Raw genomic sequence first — 22,311 nt, forward strand, 5'->3', positions numbered from 1 at the left:
TTTTAGGAGACAAGATTTATTAGCTTTTTCCTACCGTTGCTTTTTTCCTGCAGCACTCTGGACAATTGATTCACAGCTTCATCCACATGGAGACCATGCAGATCCAACACATTCAGAGGCAGCAAGGAAGTATTTACTTTTTCAAAGATTTGTGCAGCAGCAGCATGGTTGGCTTCCTTCATCTTCTGCTCGTGAAGGCGACCCTTTATTCAAATGTACATGGAATATTACAGTCTGAGACATGATTTAAGCTCTACATTGGTTGCTGGGTTCAAAATGACAGTACTGACAGGGTGCTTTTAATCTCACAGTTTGAAGTATTGAAGTTTATAAGCACAACACATTTTCTAGAAGCAGCTCAGTGAAATCTACCCACAAGAAGATTTCATGAAATTTGTTTGCAGGAAAATATTCAAAGCTGGCAAAAAGAACCATAAGCAAAAGCTTCACGAGGAAGGGAAAAAGCTAGAGAAGGCACAGGAATATAAAATCATTACATGAGCTAAAAAGTCACACTTTGTGCCAATTGTCAGATTTATTATCCTAACAATTTTACTTTTTTTTTTTTTTATTTACTGCATTTTACTTCTTGAAAGTATTTAACAAAAACTTATGAAACAGTACCAAAGAAACTGCTTAATTACCCAGGAAAACCCTGCTGAGTTATGTTTGAGGTTAGATCTTCTGAATGTGTTTCTAAATATCAGACTAGCCAAGAAGTGCAAAAGCTTGACGAGTTGACTACTGTAACTCCTAATATTTTTGACATCTTTTATGACTAATGATATCGCAGTACAGCCTTAATTGGAATTAAAGGCAAGGAGTGGTACAGAACCATTAACAGTACACCGTGAACAAGTACCATCTGTTTCCCACAAACCTTGTAGTGATCACATCAGAGAGACTAAAGTCAACAAATTATGTCTTTGACGATCTGTAAGCACAATTTAAAATGAAATGCAAGACTTAACTCCAGGTACTGGACTGACAAGGGCTCAAGAGAGCTGAAGTGACAGTCTGTCTTACACTTTCTTAAAATGGATCAGCTGAAGTACATTAGTGTCAGACCAGAGATAACAGCCCTATAATTCTCACTTGCAGAGAATTACCAGAACAGGACAAGGCCACCAAACATGAGAATTTTTTCATGAATAAAGGTACTTTGGTTTGCCTTCCTGTTACCTAATATATATATATATATATATATATGTATATGTATATATATATGTGTGTATATATATATATATATTCTAAATTTCCAGACTGTATTTATAATTATGTTTAAGAACAAAAGCAAAGGGAGGACTTCAAATTACACAGCGTGCTCAAAAAGTTATGCCTCCTATTTATTTCCACGGAAACTACAACAGATACAAGGAACACAATAATATTATTTAACAGAAAAAATTCTCAGCTACAGAACACTACTCTTCAACACAGTCACCACCATTAGCTACACATTTTTACCAGCTGTGAGCAAAAGCCTGCACGCTGCGCATGTAAAAATCTGCATGACTGTCCAGAATGTGGCTTGTCCTTCACATTGCCATTGCTACTGCTGAAGAGCACCACACACTGCCTCACTGTATTCACATCCACTGTTTGGTCTCCATTAAGATTCAACAACTGTTGATGAATGTCAATGAGTGCAATTTTTTTTCCACTTGTAAAAATTCAATGACACACCTTTGCTTCACATGCACCTCCATGTCAGAGGCCCTTTTGCCAGACTGCCTCTCTGCTGCCATCTGTCACACAGCACCAAATGTAACAGAATATTGGTGGGAAGGTTCAGCCTCTACTGCCATATCACCAACATACACCCGCCTCTGATATTGTGAGCCAACACAGTAAGAATAGGAGGCATTACGTTTAGAGCAGCCCTAGTCACATATGCTGAGAATTGTGGGTTGAATCAAGACTGGATTGCCTGTGCTCCCCAGCCAGAGTTTACAACACTGATCAGCAGTAGATCTATGCTTCAGAAAACAGATGAATGGCAAAATGCATGGCATACCACACCACACTATCCTGACAGGAAAACAGCCTACACCCATACAGATATACAAAATGAGGACAGTCATCTTCCAAAGACCTATGAAGGATGAAATAAGCACAGTTCTGAGGCAAAAGATCACATGCTAACAATTGTTTGATTCCTAAAAAGTACAAGAGGGCTGTCTAGAAACAGTTCTTCATCAGTTAAGAGGAGTCCCAGGGACACACAGAGGTTTCAACAGCTAATGTTTATTGCACTCCAAGTCTTGCTTTAGTGAAACCTGGCAAGACCACTTTGACACAGATCTTGGTGCTTACAAGTATGCAGATGAGAGAGTGCAATCTATGAGATATTTAGCACATCTAAGCACTTGCATATGATCTTTCATGAAGTTTCACACTGAATTTGGTTACATCAGTTTCACGTGTCAGCATCATTACTAATGAATGCAAGTTTAAGTGTAAGGTGATTCTCAAAATACAACAGTAACTGAGCAAATCTATCAACTGCAGTAGGAACAAATTTGTTATCTCTTCCAATCCAGTATTTAATTATGTCTCTAAACACAGAAAGCAAGCACCATATTTAAGTTTACCTGATGTGCATAAAATGCTGCCACAGGCTTCATTCCCATGTGATAGGCCTCCCCAGCCTTTTTCAAGCACTCCTGCCTCTTTTGTTGGTGATGAAAAGCTTCTGCTCTGAAGTCATCATACTGTGGATACTCATATTCTTGAAATATTTCACTCAAAACGTCATCCTCTTCCTTAGCTTTTCTTGCCTGGAAAAATTTGCAATGTTGAAGCTAAGAATGTTTTTCAAGGTGTTTTCACTGGCATGGCTTTGGATACATTTGTAACTGCTATTTGAAAAATAATAATAATAAAAATAATAATAATACCACCTTCTCCCGGCTCTTTGCAGCACTGTATGAAGAAACAATTTCATTTCGCTGAACACTTTCTTGAGCTATAACTGTTTTTACAGGATCTGCCTCCAGAACACAGTTCAGAAATTGTTCGGTCTGCTCTAAAGAATAGCTGTAAATGATAAGTAAGATCTGTGACTTTCCAAAGACATTAATAGCAGGTACTTCTATCAAAATACATATTACAGACATTCATAGTGTTACAGATACAAATGCCTATGAAAATAAAGCTTATTTACAGAAAGACTTTGTCAACTTTGTCAAACGTATTGCATTGCTGGCATCAACGCACAAGCAGTCTCAGTCATCTGAGACGTAATTGAGGGGCATTCAAATACAAGAAGGACAATTAAATACTGAAGTAAATTGCATGATATCTTAACAAAACACAGACATCCATTTAGAAGTAAATGCTGCTGTCTGGGCCGCATAAGTTACTTTATCTTAAATCTCCTCTGGACTGTGTTAGCTAGTACAAACTAGCTCAAAACTAACTCAGTTTTCTGAAGCTTATGCAGGAAAATCCTCATATTTGCAGTCAATTTTTTTGTTAAGAAATTTCACACAGTAAGAATAGAAGATCAGCAGGCATTACATTTCTAGTAAGCCCTTTTTCTCCTTAATATTATTCTTGCTGTTCAGTAAGCAGACCAGAGGAACATTGGTCAGAAGTAGATTTTAGGAAAAGTAACACTACGAAAAAGAATTTCATATGTGAAAAACGAGAGAAATATTTAAGCTGTAGAGGTGGATAAACAATTTATTTTAAACATTTCACAAGGAAAAGTTTTGATAATAACCTGGGCAAGAGGAAAAACTGACAAACAGGTATGCAAACCTGTGTGGAGAGACAGACATTCAACTGGCCAAGGAGGAAAAAAGGAAAGTTTCTCACGAAAAGAAGTTGAATTCACAGAGACTTTAAGAAGGTCACCACATACACCAGAAATATAATGCAGAAAAGAAATAACACAAGCAAGAAGAAACAGAGAGCGCTGATTCCTGGTTACTATAGCAGCAACAAAGGAAACTACTAGCAGCTAACATCAGGCAATAGCAGCTTCCCTCTTGGTCTGGATGCTATCTGCTGTGCACCCACTGTTACATCCTTCAGCAATTTATCCCACTTAATTTACACCACAACTCCAGAGCAAATACACAGTTCCACTAACTGCAGTCAACAGCCAGGTATGTACTTCTCCTGCTGAGTGAAGCTGTCTATTCTTCAAATGAAGAATCAGGTGTAACAATTTCTGTATTCTTTTTTTTTTAAGACCAGTTACTTTTGCCTTATTTAAATCTACAAAAAACACAAAATGTCAGTTAAAAAAAAAAAGGCATCAATTTGGAGAACCTTAACTCTTGGTATTTAAGACAACAAACGTGCACTACGAAGTATTACTGAATAGCAGTTTTACAAAGAACTTTAAAGACTTCTTACTTATTGTCCTTGAAGATATCCATTAAGAAATTTTGATTAATAGTTGGAAACATCTCAAAAAGTTGCTTCTCCTTCAGTTTAGCAGCACAATCTTTTCTAGCCATAGAAGGAACACGTTTCTATCCAGAAGACAAAGGAATAATATTGCAAGTTCATGATTAGAACAAAATATAGTAAAAGTGGAACCAATCCAATTATACTGCTATTTGTTAGGACTTCAAACAAACTGTTCACTCAGTAGTTATGCACCCATAGCAATGACAACACATCAGTATCAGCCTGCCACACTGATCTGATGAGAAAAAAGGACAACTGAGTTGTACTGCACACCACTGCAGTTCTCTGCAGTCATTTGAAGTGACTCAATTGGAGCTGCCTCATAACTTAGATGATGTAAAAGGGCTATCTTTAGAAGGACTTTCAGTTTAGGAATGTATCTGATGCTTGTCTATCCAGTTCAAATTAAACTTGTCGGAAGTTCACCTTTACTCAGGTATCTGCAGAAAGTGATACTGAGAGGTTGGGGTTGAAGCCATGTTTACTTATAGAACAGAGGAAACAATTTTGTCTTAGTGTAAGTTATCTGAAGTTAAAGTGTACTAAATACTCACATTTGTAAAGTTGTGCGGAGAATAATCATACATACACATTATAATTACACTAATTATAGCCCAGTACAAATTGATCATTCTGATCATCCCAATACTCAGACTGCAGGAAAAAAAAAAAAGTTGTCAGAAAAAAGCCAAGCTCCATGAATCCAAACCTGTGGACATCACATCACTGTTATCAGTGAGCCACACGCATGAATTTAAGGAAAGAATCCACAAACCATTCTTTGAAAATATAGGCTAATAAAATCCAAGATTCTTTATTGGTAGAAAAAAAAAATCTCTTTCTAAGATAGCTGTGTATGAGACAGCTACCAACAGACCTGCCTGTTCTGAACTGCCACACAGTAGAGGGCAGTATTACGCATACACAAACAAGGCAGCGTATGGGAACTGTGTGGAAAACGCCTAACAAAAATCTCTGTAAATACTGTTATTTTCTGACGAGTCAGTACAGAAAACTGCTTGAGGTTATCCTCAAATACATTAAAATATAGGTGTCATTTGTTAGGAATGTTGTGGGTTCTTCTTAGAAAAAAATTTTAACAAATTTAATCATTTCTAAATAAACAATGCAAGAAGCTAATTAAGAAACTGCTGATATTTCTTTCCTATTGAAGGAAACTTCCTATTAAAGTAAAAAGGAAGTCACACAAATCACCTCTCTCTTTTTAAATGAGCAATGAAAAAACAATTCAATCAAATGCAAATGCTAACCTGTATAGCGAAAAGCACCATGATCTGTTTGTGAAACATCAAAATGTTACATTTTAAAAAGGAATTAAAAGAAAAATCAACAAACATTTACCACAAGCAAATGTCTGTATCACTGAAGTTGATAACACCAATAGGCATGCATTTATCTCTCGAATTCTGGCTGTAATAAGCAGCACAAAGATGAGTCACTAAATAAGACATTCCGTTTTACTAATGGTAATGAATCACATAATCTGTATAAAAATTGTGATATTCATACCAGGTCCTCTTTCTCCTGCATGGCTATTTCTTCAGATATTATTTGTCTGAGGGAAACTTTCTGAGTTCGAGCATTCCAGTGATCCATAAAAGGAAAAACTTCTGATGTTGCTGCTTTTTTAGTCTGCATTTCGTTAGATGAGCTTGAAACCCAGCTCATTCCCTTCTTCTGCATTTTATTGTCAGCATTTTGAGATAACAGCATTTTGGGGTCATTCATATCTATCTGCTGAATCAATGTAGAACCTTCAAAAGCAGTAAAAATGAGGTGACAAGTAAAACAATTAGTTTATTTACATAAGCAAAGTCAAAGTAATTAAGATGCTTTCCAGCCTAGATAGAATCATAGAACCACAGAATTGCTCAGGTTGGAAAAGCTCATCAAGTCCAACCTCAACCTAACCAAACTACCCTAACTCTAAGAACCCTCTGCTAAATCATGTCCTGAGCAAAACATCCAAACGGTTTTTAAACACATCCAGGGATGATGACTCAACCACCTCCCTGGGGAGCCTATTTCAGCTCTTAACAACCCTTTCTGTAAGGAAGTTTTTCCTGATATGCAACCTAAATCTCCCTGGCACAACTTGAGGCCATTTCCCCTCGTCCTGTCACCTGTCATCAGTGAGAGGAGACTGACTACGCTCTCACTGCAAGACAACTTTCAGGTATTTGAAGAGAGCAATTAGGGCTCCCCTCAACCTCCTCTTCCCTAGACTAAACAGCCCCAATTCCTTCAGTAGCTCCTCAAAGGGCGTATTCTCCAAGCCCTTCACAAGCTTTGTTGCCCTTCTTTGGACCTGCTCCATCACATCCATGTCCTTTTTGTACTGAGGTGAGCAAAACTGAACACAGTACTAGAGGTGGGGCCTCACCAATGCCAAGTACAGGGGCAGGGTGACTTCCCTAGTCCTGCTCACCACACCATTTCTCATCCAAGCTAGGATGTCATTGGCCTTCTTGGCCACCTGGGCACACTGCTGGCTCATATTCAGCAGTTTTTTGTTTGTTTGTTTGTTTTTTGTTTTTTACAACAAGTACATAGCATACCTTCTGCAGACAACTTCCATGATTCATCTCTCCTCCGACGCTTCTAAATGAAAACAGCAAAAACATGACTGTTAATAAGCTATTAACATAGAAATTCACATTGGAACTATGCAAATTTTTGCTTCTAGGCAAATCAACTGTAAAATAATGTTCCACCGTATTTCTCAAAGATTAAATATTTTAAAAGAAATGTATTTAAAAAAATATTTTAAAAGTGAAGTTTAAAAGATAAAGATATCTGCAAAAGCACAAGCTTTAGAAACACTCCCCACCACTAACATTTCATAACTGTGTTATCCCAATCTGTAACTAAATAAACCAAACAAAAGCGTGTCTGAAAAGAAAAGAAAAGTTTCATGTGTTTATGTTGGAATTGAGATTAGGGAACTCTTCAACCAACATACACGTAGATGTTTTCTACACACAATAATTCATAAAATAACTTCTACATGTCAAAATGTCATAAGTGATTTCAGCTAGTGTATATTTTATCAGCCTTCTAATGTGATTTCACACTATGGCCCTTCATTTTCAAGGCTCCTTTTTCATGATGAAACACTGGTAACTTGTAGTCCACCCCTTCAGCTGTCTTTCTACAGCTCCACAGATAACAACACATCCCCATACTCCATACAGTTCACAAAATACAATTGTATTTCATCACTGATCTCACAAAAATATTTACATCTTGCACACACCTTTAGGTCAAGACATACAGACAAATGGTCTGACACAGTATTTGACATCAAAAGAAATCTACCTACCAGAATAGATTCTTTCCATTTTTCATGGATCACTTTTGCCAAATTCAGATCAATATGAACCACACAATCCTCAGCAGTTAGTGATCCTTGTGGAAGGAAGAAAGTACATCCATCAGAGCATTCTACAAAATCTTATCCAAGCATTGAAAGTACAGTAGCCTAGTACTTATTAAATTGAATTCTGGAGGTTTTGCACAAATTGTCATTAACACACACACACACACACACACACACACAAAAAAAAAACAAAACAAAAAAAAAACACAACACACCTTCAGTAACTACCAAGTCTCAAAAAGCAAAGGTGTGTCATTGAATTCCTCCATGCAGAAAAAGTTTGCACCCATTGACATTCATTGATACTTGCTGAACGTTTATCAAAGAATAGATATTTATATATATAGTGAGAGAGAGAGAGAGTGTGGGTATGCAAGGCAGAAGCAGCCAAACCCACCAATAAGTCAGGTATCTAGGGTTTTATATAAACTTTAGGATAAAAGGAAAAAAAGGGAAAGAAAGTAAGTTATATCCCTCGTGTTTTCATTCCTTTCCTTCTCTATCAGTCTATGATTTTTGTATTTTGATGCATGTTCAAGCTGCTTATGGCTTTCTTCACCACAGTACATCAATAAACTATTTTTCCCCCATTTTATTTTCATTTAAGTATAGACTTACTTTATTTTCTCTCTAAACTATTCATATTCACAACTTCAGCTGATACCTAAGGCCTTTTTCCCCTTCTTTGTTTTTTTCCTAACCACTTATCATGCATATCTTCCTCATCATCTCAATATTCCTCAAAGGAATATAGGCTCAAAGGCCTGTGGCTAAAAAGGCAAATTAGCCAATATGTTTTCTTAGGCTTTTAAAGTATGTGTATAAAAAGACACAATTAGAAGTTAACACTACTGGATTTATGCTTTACATCATGCTTGGTTCAGTTCCATTTTTAGACCAAAAAAGCCAACATGAGTATCACGAGGAATTGTGTAAATACATTCTAAAACAATCAAGCACAAAGGAAAAAAAAAGCACAATGAAATTATGCAAAAATTATGCCCATACCTGCATCAATGCCAACAGGCCCAAATATTTCTTTCAACTGGAGAGCCAGTTCAGGAGGTAAAGTTAGTTCTAGGCTATCTATATCAAAGGCTGCAGACGATACTGGTGAAGGGCTTTGTATCTTGATCTCATCTTCATTCCTGAGCAAAGTTCCACTTTCCTCTTTACCACTGATCTCCCTGGAACTCCCCAGATTTTCTCTATCAGTATCCAGTTCTTCATCATTCCTAGAATCTACCAGAGGTACATCGTTCACTTCCAGTAACAAAGGCATCCCTTTGGCATTCTCCGCATTGCTTTCTGAAGAGTTACTGTCACTTTCATTACTTAATTTCGAATTGCTGGTTGTTTCAAGAGCATGAGATAAAGCTACGGGTACGTATAAATCTACATCAACTTGTGAGACCGATACCTTATTCATCACTTCTTCAACAGGACTCACAGACTCTACCTTCTGCATTCCAGAAATGCACTGCTCATTGACACCTGCTGCTGAGCTGCCTGCATAGCCTCTAGGAGCTGTATCACTGGAATTTTTCAGTTCCTCCAAATCGTTCAACAAGATAGCATTAGATGAGTCAGACACACCAGCACCTGTCACAACTGTCTTGGCAGCTCTACTTTCCTCAGTGCTGACTGATGAGTTCTTGTCTTCTGAAGGATCAGAAACATCGCTGGCCCCAGTGATTTGCTCTGTGTGTGTGCAATCTTCAAGATTCTCATCATAGTTGGTATTTTCCTTGAAATCAAAGTCTGCAACAGGCTCAGCTTCTTTTACTTGAAACCATTCAGTATTAACATCTTTGTGTAACTTTTCATCAGAGTCTAAGAGTAGACCGGTGGCCCAGTTTATGTCTTTGTTACATCTTTCGTACAGATCTTTCACAGCTTCAATTGAAAATGAATCAAAGAGTTTACACAGCATATTTAGCTTTTCAGTCTCATCAATATCGATAAGTTCACTTTCTTCCACAAATGTACTTTTATCATACATAACTCGATAAGGTATTTTTTCCTGAGAACCTGAGGCATCATCCACATCTTTGGGTTTGAAGCCATCCAGTCTGCCATGCAATACTTTGACAGTCTGAGGAAAAAGCATTTTATTTTCTAATCTCCACAGGAGAGCAAAATCATGAGATTCGGTTTGTGAATGGCTATTTATCTGTTTACACGAGCATGCATCTTGTTTCTCTTCTACAGAATCAGGCACAGACAACTGTTCCTCTTCTTTGGAGTGGGGCAAATTATTGTTTGTAAAAGTGAGGGCTAATTTGTGATGTTTCCTTGTTCGCTTATTTTGCTGGGTTTTTTTCTTAGCGACTGTTTCACTACCTACCATTTCAGGTTGGGGAAAATGCAACTCCTTCACATCCTGTTCTACAGTGTCCACAGGTGTTCCACGAAGCACATCCACAGTGTCAAGAGCACTTCTATTAATATCACCTTCAGTGTTTCTACCTTCATCAGACTGACTTAGACTCGTCTTTCTCATTCTCCTTGACCTTTGTTGTCGCTGTTCTAACGATACTGGCCAATGTCCCACCATTTGCAGGTCTGGCACAACTTTATCTGAACTAACAGAGAAACAACTAGAGGTTGTATTTTCTCCCTCCTGGCCATTTACAATGGTACAGGTATCGGGTAGACCAGCTTGCTCTTTACCTAACTCAGGAAGCTGACTAGGAGTTTTACCTTCCCTGTCACTCTTCAGGGAAGATCTGTCTAGCCTTCTAGTTCTTTTGACTCTCTGTCCCATTGTTTGTTGTACAGGCCAGTCACCCAGGAAGTTCAGCAGCTCTGGTTTTCCTGATGCCTCCATAGTTGAGCTGCTTGGTTCTACTGTGTTACTTCTTTCTGTCGAATCTGACTCCGTACCTATTTCACTGTTTTGTTCAGTTTCAGTCTGAACTTTGAGAACATTGTCATTACTGTGTTTTTCAGCTCCTCCTCTATGCAAGCATACAGTTTCTTCATTTGTGATCATATCAGTCTCATCCTTTTCTGTTTCGGTAATTTCTTCCATTCTTTCTCCTTTTTCTTCTTTTTTCTCCAAGGGCAGCTCTTTCTCTACGTAACTTGACAAATGAACATCCAAGTCATCTTGAACAGTGTTGCTCCCAGTATTGTGTTCCACTGAGTTATTTTCCATTTCTTTTTCCTCTTTCTGATAACTTTCAGGAGCACAATTACTTTCCGAAGTTAGAGAAGAACTGGAAAGAGGTTTATCATCTTCAGGTAAATTAAGAGGCTCCAAATCAGAAGCAAAAGGTTTGTTTTCCTTTTTATCAGAATGTGCCTCCCTTTCTCTGAAAGACAAATTGGAATAAAGATAAACCTACTTCAATCTTTCTTCAAGCACTTTAAAAATGTGGACAAGGACATTTTGGCTTTGCTATTCAATACTGTAAAAATTACAGATCATAAGCCATCTTTCAGGATAGTTAAATCATCCAGTTGAATAATCTTAGTGAGAGGAAAACAAATTTAAGATGACTTCAGACAAATCTCAATACTTCATTATAAAAAACAATGAGCTAAGCAAAGCAGAGCTTTCTTTGATAAGTAACCCTTTTTTAGTTCACCTAAGTGTCTAGGAATAATTTTCCAGGAATTTATCTTCCACTGTTCCCACTATTCAGTTATGTACTGGAGCACTTTGTTACCACATCTTTCCTCCTTTGTATCTGCAAACCTGGCAGCTATTCTTTTATTTAGCGACTGCTGCTCTCTCCTGATTGTTTGATGCTAAACAAAAAAGTCCAAAAATTTCAAATTCATTAAATATAAAGAAAAAAAAGAATAAAATAAGATTTCCTATGCATTGTGACAATGCATATAAGAACATTATTCAGATTAACCATTACAAAATAATCTGTGTTTATGCCTAACATAAACCTAGACAATTCTACATTACATATATTTGAGAGCAAGTTGGTAATTCATTACAATTGCACAGAACATCATCTTACACCAACACAGAAGTTCAAACCATAGCTTGCTTGCATTCGGGATTACATTCTTCTGAAAAACATTTTATAGTTTTCAAGTGTTTTCTATTTACAGCATACATCCAACAGCACATATTTAAGGTAGGAGAACACAAGTTAACCAAGACTGATTTACTGAAAGGTAACTCAGCTACACTCAGATTTTCAAAGAGCATCTATTTGCTAGCTAGATCCCTTTACTGCTCATTTTTTAAAATCTTGTAATTCCTAAAAACTAAAAAGAACAAACAAACAAAACAACAAAAAAAAACTGTAGAGTATTTCTTTTTCTTATTTAACTGATCTTTGGAATGTGTTTAGTGTTCAACATCATCCAGGCCTCGCTCCTATGAAGTTTTATTTTGTTGCTTTTCTTCTTTTTTAAGCTACAAATCTAGTAAAAGAATCTAACCTATGGCTTTCCTCCTGACAAGGATCCTCATCCCAAGCAGCAACTTCTGATTTTTCTGGGACAGAAGAATCCAAGATCGAGTTAACAGTAAGGCAACGTTCATACTGCTCCAACATTCTCTTTATCTTTTCTTTAGATACCCCATGTACATTCCGCCTGTGGATTTGAAAAAAAATAAACAAACAATGAAAAAGAAACATTTCATAGTTGTAGATCAGAATAGACTAAAAGAAGGGAATAATTTGTGGTTACAGAAAGACTAACTAGAGAACTCAGAGGGCCAAGACAAAAGCTGAAATAGCAATTCTTACTGTATTAGCATGCCAAGGCATTCTACACGGGGCAACTCAAACAAATCCCTGCTCCACTTGGCATCTCCCCACCCCACCTGGTGACCCTATTCTGCAAGAGGATGTTTTGCTTAATACTAAAATCTAAAACCATACAATTAACATGCTGTCTACAAATAAGCATCAGAAACACATCACATCAGATCTAGATAGCAATACAGAAGGTCAAACTGCTTAAGGAAGATTTCTGAATTCAGCCTTCCTTCACTGGCTTTTCTAAGCTAACAACTCCATTAGTCTTGAAGCAAAATATATTCATTTATTATTGTGGACACATTCCTGGGGTCCAGCATTTTCACCAACTCTTTTAAACACCAGTTAGCAACTGGTTCTAGGTGGAATTACTGCAGAACACAAGTGAGATCTGCCAAAGGTAACAAAAAAGGAATTGAAGGTGGAGAATAAAATCCCAATTGATCTCTAGCACCATAAGAAGGCTGGACTTTCCTTCCTTTGATCTAACCACAGTTTAGTCCAAAATGATTCCCATTTGCTCCTGCTTTCTGAAAATGAAGTTTGCAAGGACCAAGAGCCAGTATTTATGTTGAAGGTTGCCCTGCAATCAACAGGTGTTCTGTTACTGAATGACCCAGAGCTCCTCTCAGTTCAAGAGACTCATTTAGGCTTGGGATCAAGGATTTCCTGTCCTTCAACACGACAAGATACTGCCAGTCAACAAGGCACAGGCGGTCCTTGGTTTCTACTGAACTCACTTATGTTTAGGTTCTGTTTTAGGAAAGAAGATAATGTTCTTCACCTCCCTTGAAGAGTAGTCAACTTAAAGCTAAGCATGCAAATTTACACGACAACGCATATTATGAAATCACAGAATAATTTGAAGTGAAAGGAACCTTTGGAGGTCACACAGTTCTAACTTCTTGTCAGCCAGAATAGGCTGTACATTTTGGATGTACCTCGTAACTGAGCATCCACAACCTCTCTGGGAAACCTCCTTCAGTGACTGATCATCCCAAAGTTCGTTTTTCTTTTCTTATTTTATGTAAACAAAGTTCCCAAGCTCCAACTTGTTTATATTTGCAATCTAATGTGAAAATTTCCCTTACATTCTTACCTTTCAAGTTCTTTTGGTTTAAACTTCCACCATGTGTCTGGCTCTCGAAACATGACTTTGTATTTGAACTGCTGAGCCTGAATAAAAGAAATATAAAATAAAACAAAGAACATATCAGCCATGTGTAAAAAAACATACAACATGCACAGGCTACTTTTTTAAAGTTTTAGAAGTGTTTATTCTATTTTTCAAAAACAGTTAAATGTCTGGAATAACATTTTCTTTCATAGATTCACTTCTGATTAGATATATGGAGGTTTGTTGGCTTTTTTTGTTTGTTTGTTTGTTTTCCAACATGCTTACCTACAGTAAAATTAGATGTGTGCCAAAGTCACAGTAAAAATAAATAAATACAGTCACTACTTTAAAAGTTGCACCTCCTCTGAGTCAAGATTGCAGCATCTCATCTTTCCAGGCATGGTATGTGCACATCTACACAGTCTCTTGCAGAGAAAAGCTCACTACTTACATTCAGAGCTGGCCAGGTGCAAATCAGTTCCAAACAAGCAATTCAGTTACACTAACATAGCTATAGCAGACAACCTTCCCAACATCTGGGAAACTTGAGCAAGTAGCAAGTAAACGGCCATTAATATGCTCTATTCTCATAAGTGCAGATTACATTAAAAAAAAAGTAACGTGCTGTTTTTCTGTTCATATAGGAGAAGAACACAACCCAGTTTCTGCAACAAAATACATTTTTGCTAAGTACAAAATACTTGGATTTGTCACTTGGAAACCAGGTCAGCTCAATATGCAGGCATGTGTAGAACATGATGTTGGGTAATACTGTCTCATGTAACACTTCTATGACTCCATACTTCCTTGTGACACAATAACTAGACTGCAAATGATAATCTCATTTTAAAATATATGCCGACAAAAGGGTCAACAATCTCTTTTCACATGGATCAATCACAGTACTAACCAGAGTAACATAAGGCTTCATCTCCCACGCTTGTATGTTTGTGTTGTCTATGATTATAGGAGAGATTTTCATTTCAAATGCTTCTTTGGCTGAAAGACACACACGTACAAAAAAAAATGTGATATAGTTAATTTCATGATAATAGACTGGACATTACACTATTCTCTAAATACGCAATAATATTTGAATAGATAATCCACAATGATTAATTACTAAGTACTCTTGCACAGCTTGATCGATCTGTTCCAAAGCCCTTATTCAAGAAATCCCCCCCTCATTTCTACAGCTACTGAGATATGACATCATTCTTTTGAATTAATAAACATATGATAATCAAGGAATGAAAATGCAGATGTAAAATGCAGCAGGATGACTAATCGATCAGTAAATCAAACTAAAAAAAAAAACTACATGATCACCTTAAAGTGGACTTCTTTGTTGCATACAAAATTCTTGGCTTTATAACAGTCTTAAGATTAGTCCACTCTGTAAACTGTATAAGATATGAAAAATCAAAATAATTATTTTTTTTCACACAAAGTAATAAAATGTTTAGAATTACTAGCTTTGACATATAGCACCAAGTTTCTGTAGCTATGATTGTTCAGACACACTGTTACCAAGTTATTGTCAAATCCCACATTTCTTATTAGCCCATTTTTACACAGGTTATAACTTTTGACAATATAGAAGTGATCATGGTTGAAATTTAGCAAACAAAAGCTTTAAAAGAGCTGTTTCTAGAAGAGCTTAGTGGAAGCCACTATTAAAGAAACACACCAATTATGAAAAAACAGCCATTTCTGTCTTGTTCTTTATAAATTTGTTTTAAATTTGAAAGCAAATTAATGCTCAAGAGAAAAAAAACAGTAGGAAAGTATCTGTGTAGGTGTTTTTTGTATCAACATTATCATTACTTATTGCATACGTGTCCATATTTGCTCATCTTAATCTCAGAAGAAATATTCCCAGGAGACAGCACAGGCTACCACTCCAGAAATGGGACAGATACCAAAATACATACCATTACGAGATCTGAGGACAAAATAATCTTTTGACAAAGATAATGGTATTTTCTATTGCAAAACACACAATGGACTGACGATATCCACGTTTGTGCTCAGACTCCTTAACCACATATAATAGAAAATAATTTTAATGCCCATCCTGTAACACAAGCATTACAAAACAGGCAACTTCTTAAACAGCACACAAGCTCTTAAGTGTAAACAAGCAAGCCAGTCCATTATTTATCTCTCACCTCGTTTCCTGTTCCAGTCGTGTGCTTCCCCTAAGCAATCTGCATCATAACGGTATTTTCCACATTTATAAAAGTAGTCATCAGTACTAAGAATAACTCCACTTGGGTTATCCTCCAGTATCATCCTGTGAAAGATGAAGCAGTAAGTAGTTTTCTTCCCTCTCCTCCCTAGCCCTGCTACGTATTATTATACACACACGTAAACCATTTCTTGCCCTAAACCAGAAACAGAAGCAGCATATTTAGGTAAGGGAAAAGTCACCCTTTTGGCAAAGATGAAGTGTAGCAATTTCCCTCCTTTTTCAAATGCTGCAGATATCTAGAGAAAACAGCTGACACAGGTTCCCTACAAGTCTCATTTAAAGAGACCAGAGAGACATTTTTCCACCTATACCTTGTGTCCATACTTTCATATGGACAAATACACATGCAGTCTTAGTTGCATCAGATATTTCAGATGCCAGACAGAGGAGACTAAGCACAGCCTGGACTTTTGGAGAGCTGGAAAAGAAATAAAGGGTTCAACCTCAACACATACTACTTGCACACACACACACACACACATATATATATATGTATGTATATTTTTTTTTTTTTTTTTTTTTTCCTCAAAAGAATTTCAACAGCAGGAGAATTTCTACCCACTGAAGAGCTTGTATATTTCCATCTTTGTTACTGGAAGGAAACACTTGAAATTGATAGGAACTGGACTAACACAGTAGACTTAAATACTATCATAATGACTCTTTGTTGGCATAAAACTCCATTCCATACCTCAGACCAGTGACAGAAGTTAAAGCTAATTCCTCCTAGTTTTCTTTCCACTGGAGCTCAAGGAGCTGGAAGTAAATTTACTCTCTCCAGTAATCATTACTCGTGTCGTTGTATGTATGTATCAGATATAGCATGAGAATTAAGGTTTAATCATAGCTATTTACAAACATCAGAAAATTGTCTTTGCCTGCACTAAATCTTTTAGACAATTAAGCAACTTCTTTCATAAGCTCACAATATAGATGTTCTACCTTGCCAAATATGATTTTCCTGATCCCGGAACACCTCTGAGAAGAACAAGTACTTGACCTATAAGGTGCATCTTTTTTCTCATCATGTGACAAACAGGTGGCTGCTGTGCTTGCGAGAGGTTCAATTTTGAGTTTCTATCTTGATTTTCCCATACCTTCAGAGAAGGGCTGCTATCCCAGGCATTTGGAACCACTGGAGAAGAAAAAACAAGTCCTTTTTCCAATGTCCTATAGTCTGAAACAGGTCTCCACTGTCCTGGACTGACAGCCACTGGAGTTACAAAGCTGTGACTTCCACTGGATGGATAAAATGCAGGAGCCATAAGGTTCCAATGTTGTTGAGTCCGACATGATGGTGTAGAAAGATTTAAGCTATAACTCTGCTCAGATTGCTGAAAATCCTTAGGTTTTGGTGTTTTGAGACTGGATTTTTCAAGAGAGACATAGGCTTCTGGAAGAGAAGCGTTGTGGCTGTAACAGGCAGTCATTAACTCTCTGTGCTGTTGCAGGCACTGTGAATTAGGTTCTTCAGCGATAGCTACTCCAAGTTTCAGAGTCCTTTGGGAAGATTCGCCAGAAGCAGTAGTTGCACTTTTATGATCTGAAACAGTATGCTGTGCCTGATCAGAATTTCCACATGACATTTCTCCATTTGATTGTTTATAGGCTTCTGAAGCTATATCATGGTGAACATGTATTTTTGACAAATCGGAATCTCCTAATGCTTGTGCAAAAGTGTCCGATGCAGCTGGTGAGCTTGTCTGGATGTTCAGCTGACTCACTGGTAGTTGAGAACAGCAGTTTTCCAAAACCTCATTATTTGTCGCTATTTGCTGTGGAGAAAGTAGAACATCGCGACCCAAATGTGATTCTTCCCACTCCGGAAATTCCTTAAAGCCATCACGTTCACATACGATTTGGTCATTTGCAGAATTAGCCAATTTGTCACTCAAGCTGCATCTCTGAAAAGCATTTTCTATTAAGGAATCCAGTTCTTCAGTCAGCAGTGTGTCAGGTGATAAGACCTTTTCTTTTTCTTCTTCAGAATTACAGCGTTTTGCAGTACTTTCCCACATTCTTTGATTTGGAACAGATCTCCGCTGATTAACAAAAGCTAATGACGACGCCACTGATTCAAAATCTGAGACTTTTGAAGATGCTGCTTCTTCAGCATGAGTGGACAGCTCTAACAGATAATCCATAGCATTTTCTACTGTTGAATAACATTAACAAAATTAACCACAGTCAACTGAAGAAATGCAGGCTGATATGATTATAGTTTTTTACTTCAAGAAGTATTTATCAGAAGTGAAGAGATAACCAACAGAGTTCACTAATTCATCTGTTAACATACCTTCTGCAGCCCTCATCACCTCTTTCTCATTAGAGGTAAAAAACAGAACTGAAAACAGACATATTGCAAAATAATAACATAATATGAATTAAAATGACTAAAGGAAATCGTGTATAAAAATGACTAAGTTTAACTGAAAAAAACCAAACAGATCTGGATGTTTAAACAAATACTTCTAATCTAAATCATCTAAGTGAAATGGTGTGAAATGACTCTATTGAGAAGAGATACAAGTATAAAAATTACTTTCATTATGGCTAAGACCAAATGAAAATGTCGTAGTGGTCTGAAAATTTCAGAATCTTCATTAAATCTTTGTAAAGTCACTAAATGGAGAATAGGCTGCCAATGAATAACATGACCAAAAATGAAAAGCTAGCACAAACAGCACTAGAGCACTAAAAATAAGCTTCTATTTTTCTGAAGTACAGTGCAGCAAAAACTAACAAAAAAAAAACATCATAATGAACTTAAGCTTGTTTACTAAATTCTCCAAAAATCTTCTAGACAAAGCTATCATTTTCATAAAACTTATTAGACTTATAAGCATGAATCAATAACTCCATCAGTTCCAGTTGTAAAAGAATAAACAACAAACATGAGTGACCTACTAAATTATAAACTCTGTACAATTTTGGTAAGGTAGAAATAGTAATAAAAGAAGAAGCCATTTTAATGGCTATATAGCTTTCATACATATGAAAAATACCAATCTTGTTTACAAATACTCTTAGAAAAATCTCAGCTAATCACAGCTTGATTAATATGCTCCATGTATGACTTATTCCCTGCCCAAACAACTCAGATGTTGTTATCCAGTATCTTACCCATTATTTTTATTACAAGCTAATGAGCTTGTATGCAGGAGAATTTGAAAACCATGAAGCATAAGAAAAACTGGACACAGACATGAAAATGGAAGTGACAGGAGAGGTGGGTAAGTAGTTTGACAGAATACATAGGGAGAAACACAGTCCAAGTGAGGTTGCAGAGAATTCAACATGAAAAACAGAATTTATCCTGAAAAACTAATCCTCACTAGAAAAGACAAGATGACAGTGCAAAACAGAAAGTAAAACAAAAGCTCAATTCAAATATTTAAGGAAAAAAATCAAATGTTGCCAGGATCACATACTCTGTATCACTGTCTTTAAAAAAACAAATACTTCTAGAAAATAGCACACCCTCCCACAGGAACAGTTTAGGCATCCAGCAGATACAGTACAGAAACTAATTGGAAACAGATTCCCCCCACAACTCTACTGCTGCCTACTCTGTGTCTCAGAACAAGCCAGTTAAACTGTATCTCTGTTTTTTAAAGCATACTGCTACTGCACATTACCAGCATCCCAAGAACATCATCAAACTTTGAGAATCTTGCATGGAGAGAGCTATAAAATTTTTAAATGTTATGACTCACCTACTCATTAAAAACTAAACTCACAAATATGCTTACAACTCCCACATCAACTTGTTTGGTGTTGCCCTAGTAAAGAACTGTCTGCATATGGAACAAAGTTGGATGACAAATATTTACCTTTAAAATCACATTCGGAGAGAACCATATAAACCACACTGGGATCTAAGTCAGAAAACATTTCTGACATGCTGTTGAAGAGCTCTTCCTTACTGACACTGTAGGCTGGTTGTGACATTGAGAGGCTTGGGTCCCCCTGGGGTACAACAGCAGCAGCTCCAGTATTCCGAGAAGGACTCCCACCAATTTTCCTTCTCCGTGGCATTTTGTTTACCAAAATCAGGTTGCTTTTTGTTTTATTTTGTTCCCATGAGGTCAACAGCACCAGGCTCAGAAGTCACAAGAAAACTCTCATAGCCAGGATGCACACAACAGGAATAGCAGACCTGGAAAGAAGAGATCAAAAAAAAAAGATTTAAAAATACAGTCACATCTCCATGTCCCCTGTTAAGATAGATAAAACATCAAAAAGACCTAAGCATCCAGAAAAGCACTTTTCAGAAGGATGCCTTTCTTCTTTTCAAATAGTTGACAGTAAAATAGCAATCTTATTCTCCAACTAACGAGCTATCCAATCTGTGCCTGGAAGAAAGTACAGTAAAGGAAGCTACCTATGCAAATCAGACAGTTCACAAGTACTCCTCTGCCAACATCTACTGGTGACCAACCAACATTTTAGAAAGTTTACGTTCTGTTAAAAATTCAGAGCCTTTTTTCCCCCTCTTACAAAACAATTGGAAAACAACAGACATTTCCAAATCTTTCAGAGTTAATTCAGAGCATGACTTTCTTTACGTTTCAAATATTTTTAAGGGTAAACAGTTGAGGTTCTTCCAGTACAAGAAAAACTTTTGCAGCTTTATGAGCCATAAGGCAAGACAAGGCTAATGTCCTGCCCATGAAGCCTTTGTATTCTTCCAGTTAAAATGTTATAGCAACAATAATAACTGCAATTACTGCACTAATCCTCTGTAGAAGAAAGCAATTCTGAACTGAAGTAGAAGCACAGAGTATAATGTGATCTTAGTTTTTTCTTTGAGTCAAATAATAATAAAGGTCTGCTGTGTTCTAGCAAAGCTTATAAGCTCATCTATAATTTTTATAACAAATTATTCAGTAGGCTAGCAAACTTCATTACTGAAGTAAATTACAGCAAAGGATCACTATCCAGTGATAACAGCCATGAACAGGCCACAGAATACCTAATTCTATATCAAGATTATTTTGTCAGCAATGACCAATTTGACACATGCAGATAAACTTGCAGATGTACTTCATCTTTCCTCGCTGGATTATTGGCACACAGATGACACAGCCAAATCACTGCCAGCTTCGGGCAGCACCTCCCCATTACTTTCCAGCAATCTCTGTCAGTAACTAAGTATTTAAAATGAGATAGACTGCTCTCTCTCAAGTTGTAAGAACGTATATAAGAAAAACAAACAAGTTCATGATACCAGGCATTTCTACTATGTTTATGGACTTGAGCTTCAGAAATGAGACAGACATCTGAAACAACAGTCACAGAATTGTGAAAGGTACAATGAGAAAAGCAATACTCAGCAAAAGGAGACAGAGTTCCAAACATAAAAGAGGCATGACCAAGGAAGATGAATGCTAGCAGACTAAGGTCAATTGCAGCTGTTTTTAAGGTTCCTCACTACACTCTTGATTTCTCTCTCTGATTAGCTGTCCTTACATGTTAGCTATCCTTTGCTCATTAAAAAATAAATAAATCAAGCAAAACAATTTTTAAAAAGTCATGGTTTTCAAACTTGTTTTTCTTTTTGATTCATCCTCCAGGCAGTAAAACAGGCTGAGCCGTACCTTCACAGAAGGCGCCAGTGCTAGAGAATACTCCTCACTAAAACTGGTTCAGTGAAAGAAAAGATCCTGCAAGGAAAAAAGCTATTTGTGCACCTTGATGTTACTGCACGCCAATAGTCTTTCAGCAGAACTCTGTTATTAATGTTTCATTTCAAGTCCCTTGTGATTAACAGTCCATGCTCATCAGCCCGGCCTTCCCAACCTATTTCCTGCACTAGGACGTGTACCATACTACACATTAAGATGGATTACAACAGGCATCCTAACAAAGCCATCTGCTTCAGTCTGCATGAATCTAAATCAGCAAATAAAATGGTTATGCCAATTAATCACACACCTCTCATCATTTTCTTCATTTTCACTTGTCGTTCCAGCAGCAATAATTTTTCCCTAAGTAACACACTACACAGAACAGTTTCATAGGAAGAGATTTTGTTAGTATCAGCTATGATCTCAGTCCCCACATTTGAGGTAAGCTGTTGGTGCTATGGTCAAGGGATTAAGAAATCTTGTCAATGTACTACTACAGATCCTTAATATTCTTAAAGTGAAATGAAAAGAATGCAAAAATAAGGTTATCTTATCACAGATATTTTGACAGATTCTCCTTTGTGTACACCCAAATTTTCAATGTAATTCCTCAACAGACTCCTGGGCAATGCCTTCCTGTTGATATTACTGAGCACGATAGAAGTATATAAAAAGAGACAACTGCACACATACAAAGCACGCTGAATTGTATTGCATAAGACATCACACTACTACACTAAGCTGAAAGGAAG

The 22,311-nt window shown here is 36.9% G+C and overlaps 1 protein-coding gene and 1 long non-coding RNA gene across 3 annotated transcripts in view; one reads left to right on the forward strand and one right to left on the reverse strand.

The window, feature by feature from the left end:
• The window catches only part of N4BP2 (NEDD4 binding protein 2), a 54,959-nt gene that overhangs the window by 7,149 nt on the left and 25,499 nt on the right, over positions 1–22,311 (reverse strand). The window contains exons 4-18 of one of the 2 annotated variants that reach the window (XM_046940904.1): positions 21,530–21,595; positions 19,763–20,088; positions 16,872–18,084; positions 15,847–15,971; positions 14,586–14,674; positions 13,658–13,734; positions 12,236–12,391; positions 8,834–11,142; positions 7,769–7,854; positions 7,005–7,047; positions 5,956–6,200; positions 4,369–4,487; positions 2,901–3,039; positions 2,595–2,780; positions 35–203 (exon numbers count right to left, since the gene is read on the reverse strand). In XM_046940904.1, coding sequence (XP_046796860.1) covers positions 35–203; positions 2,595–2,780; positions 2,901–3,039; positions 4,369–4,487; positions 5,956–6,200; positions 7,005–7,047; positions 7,769–7,854; positions 8,834–11,142; positions 12,236–12,391; positions 13,658–13,734; positions 14,586–14,674; positions 15,847–15,971; positions 16,872–18,084; positions 19,763–19,967 — 5,161 coding nt within the window. In that variant the 5' untranslated portion in view covers positions 19,968–20,088; positions 21,530–21,595. The remainder of the gene's footprint in view (positions 1–34; positions 204–2,594; positions 2,781–2,900; positions 3,040–4,368; positions 4,488–5,955; positions 6,201–7,004; positions 7,048–7,768; positions 7,855–8,833; positions 11,143–12,235; positions 12,392–13,657; positions 13,735–14,585; positions 14,675–15,846; positions 15,972–16,871; positions 18,085–19,762; positions 20,089–21,529; positions 21,596–22,311) is intronic. The other variant, XM_015285447.4, reaches the window with a different exon arrangement.
• On the forward strand, positions 13,432–21,858 carry LOC121110720. Its single transcript, XR_005859619.1, has 3 exons — positions 13,432–13,560; positions 14,320–14,400; positions 21,506–21,858. It is a non-coding gene; the product is annotated as an uncharacterized LOC121110720 (long non-coding RNA).

This window comes from Gallus gallus, chromosome 4 (assembly GCF_016699485.2).
Source record: "Gallus gallus isolate bGalGal1 chromosome 4, bGalGal1.mat.broiler.GRCg7b, whole genome shotgun sequence".
Classification (NCBI taxonomy): domain Eukaryota; kingdom Metazoa; phylum Chordata; class Aves; order Galliformes; family Phasianidae; genus Gallus; species Gallus gallus.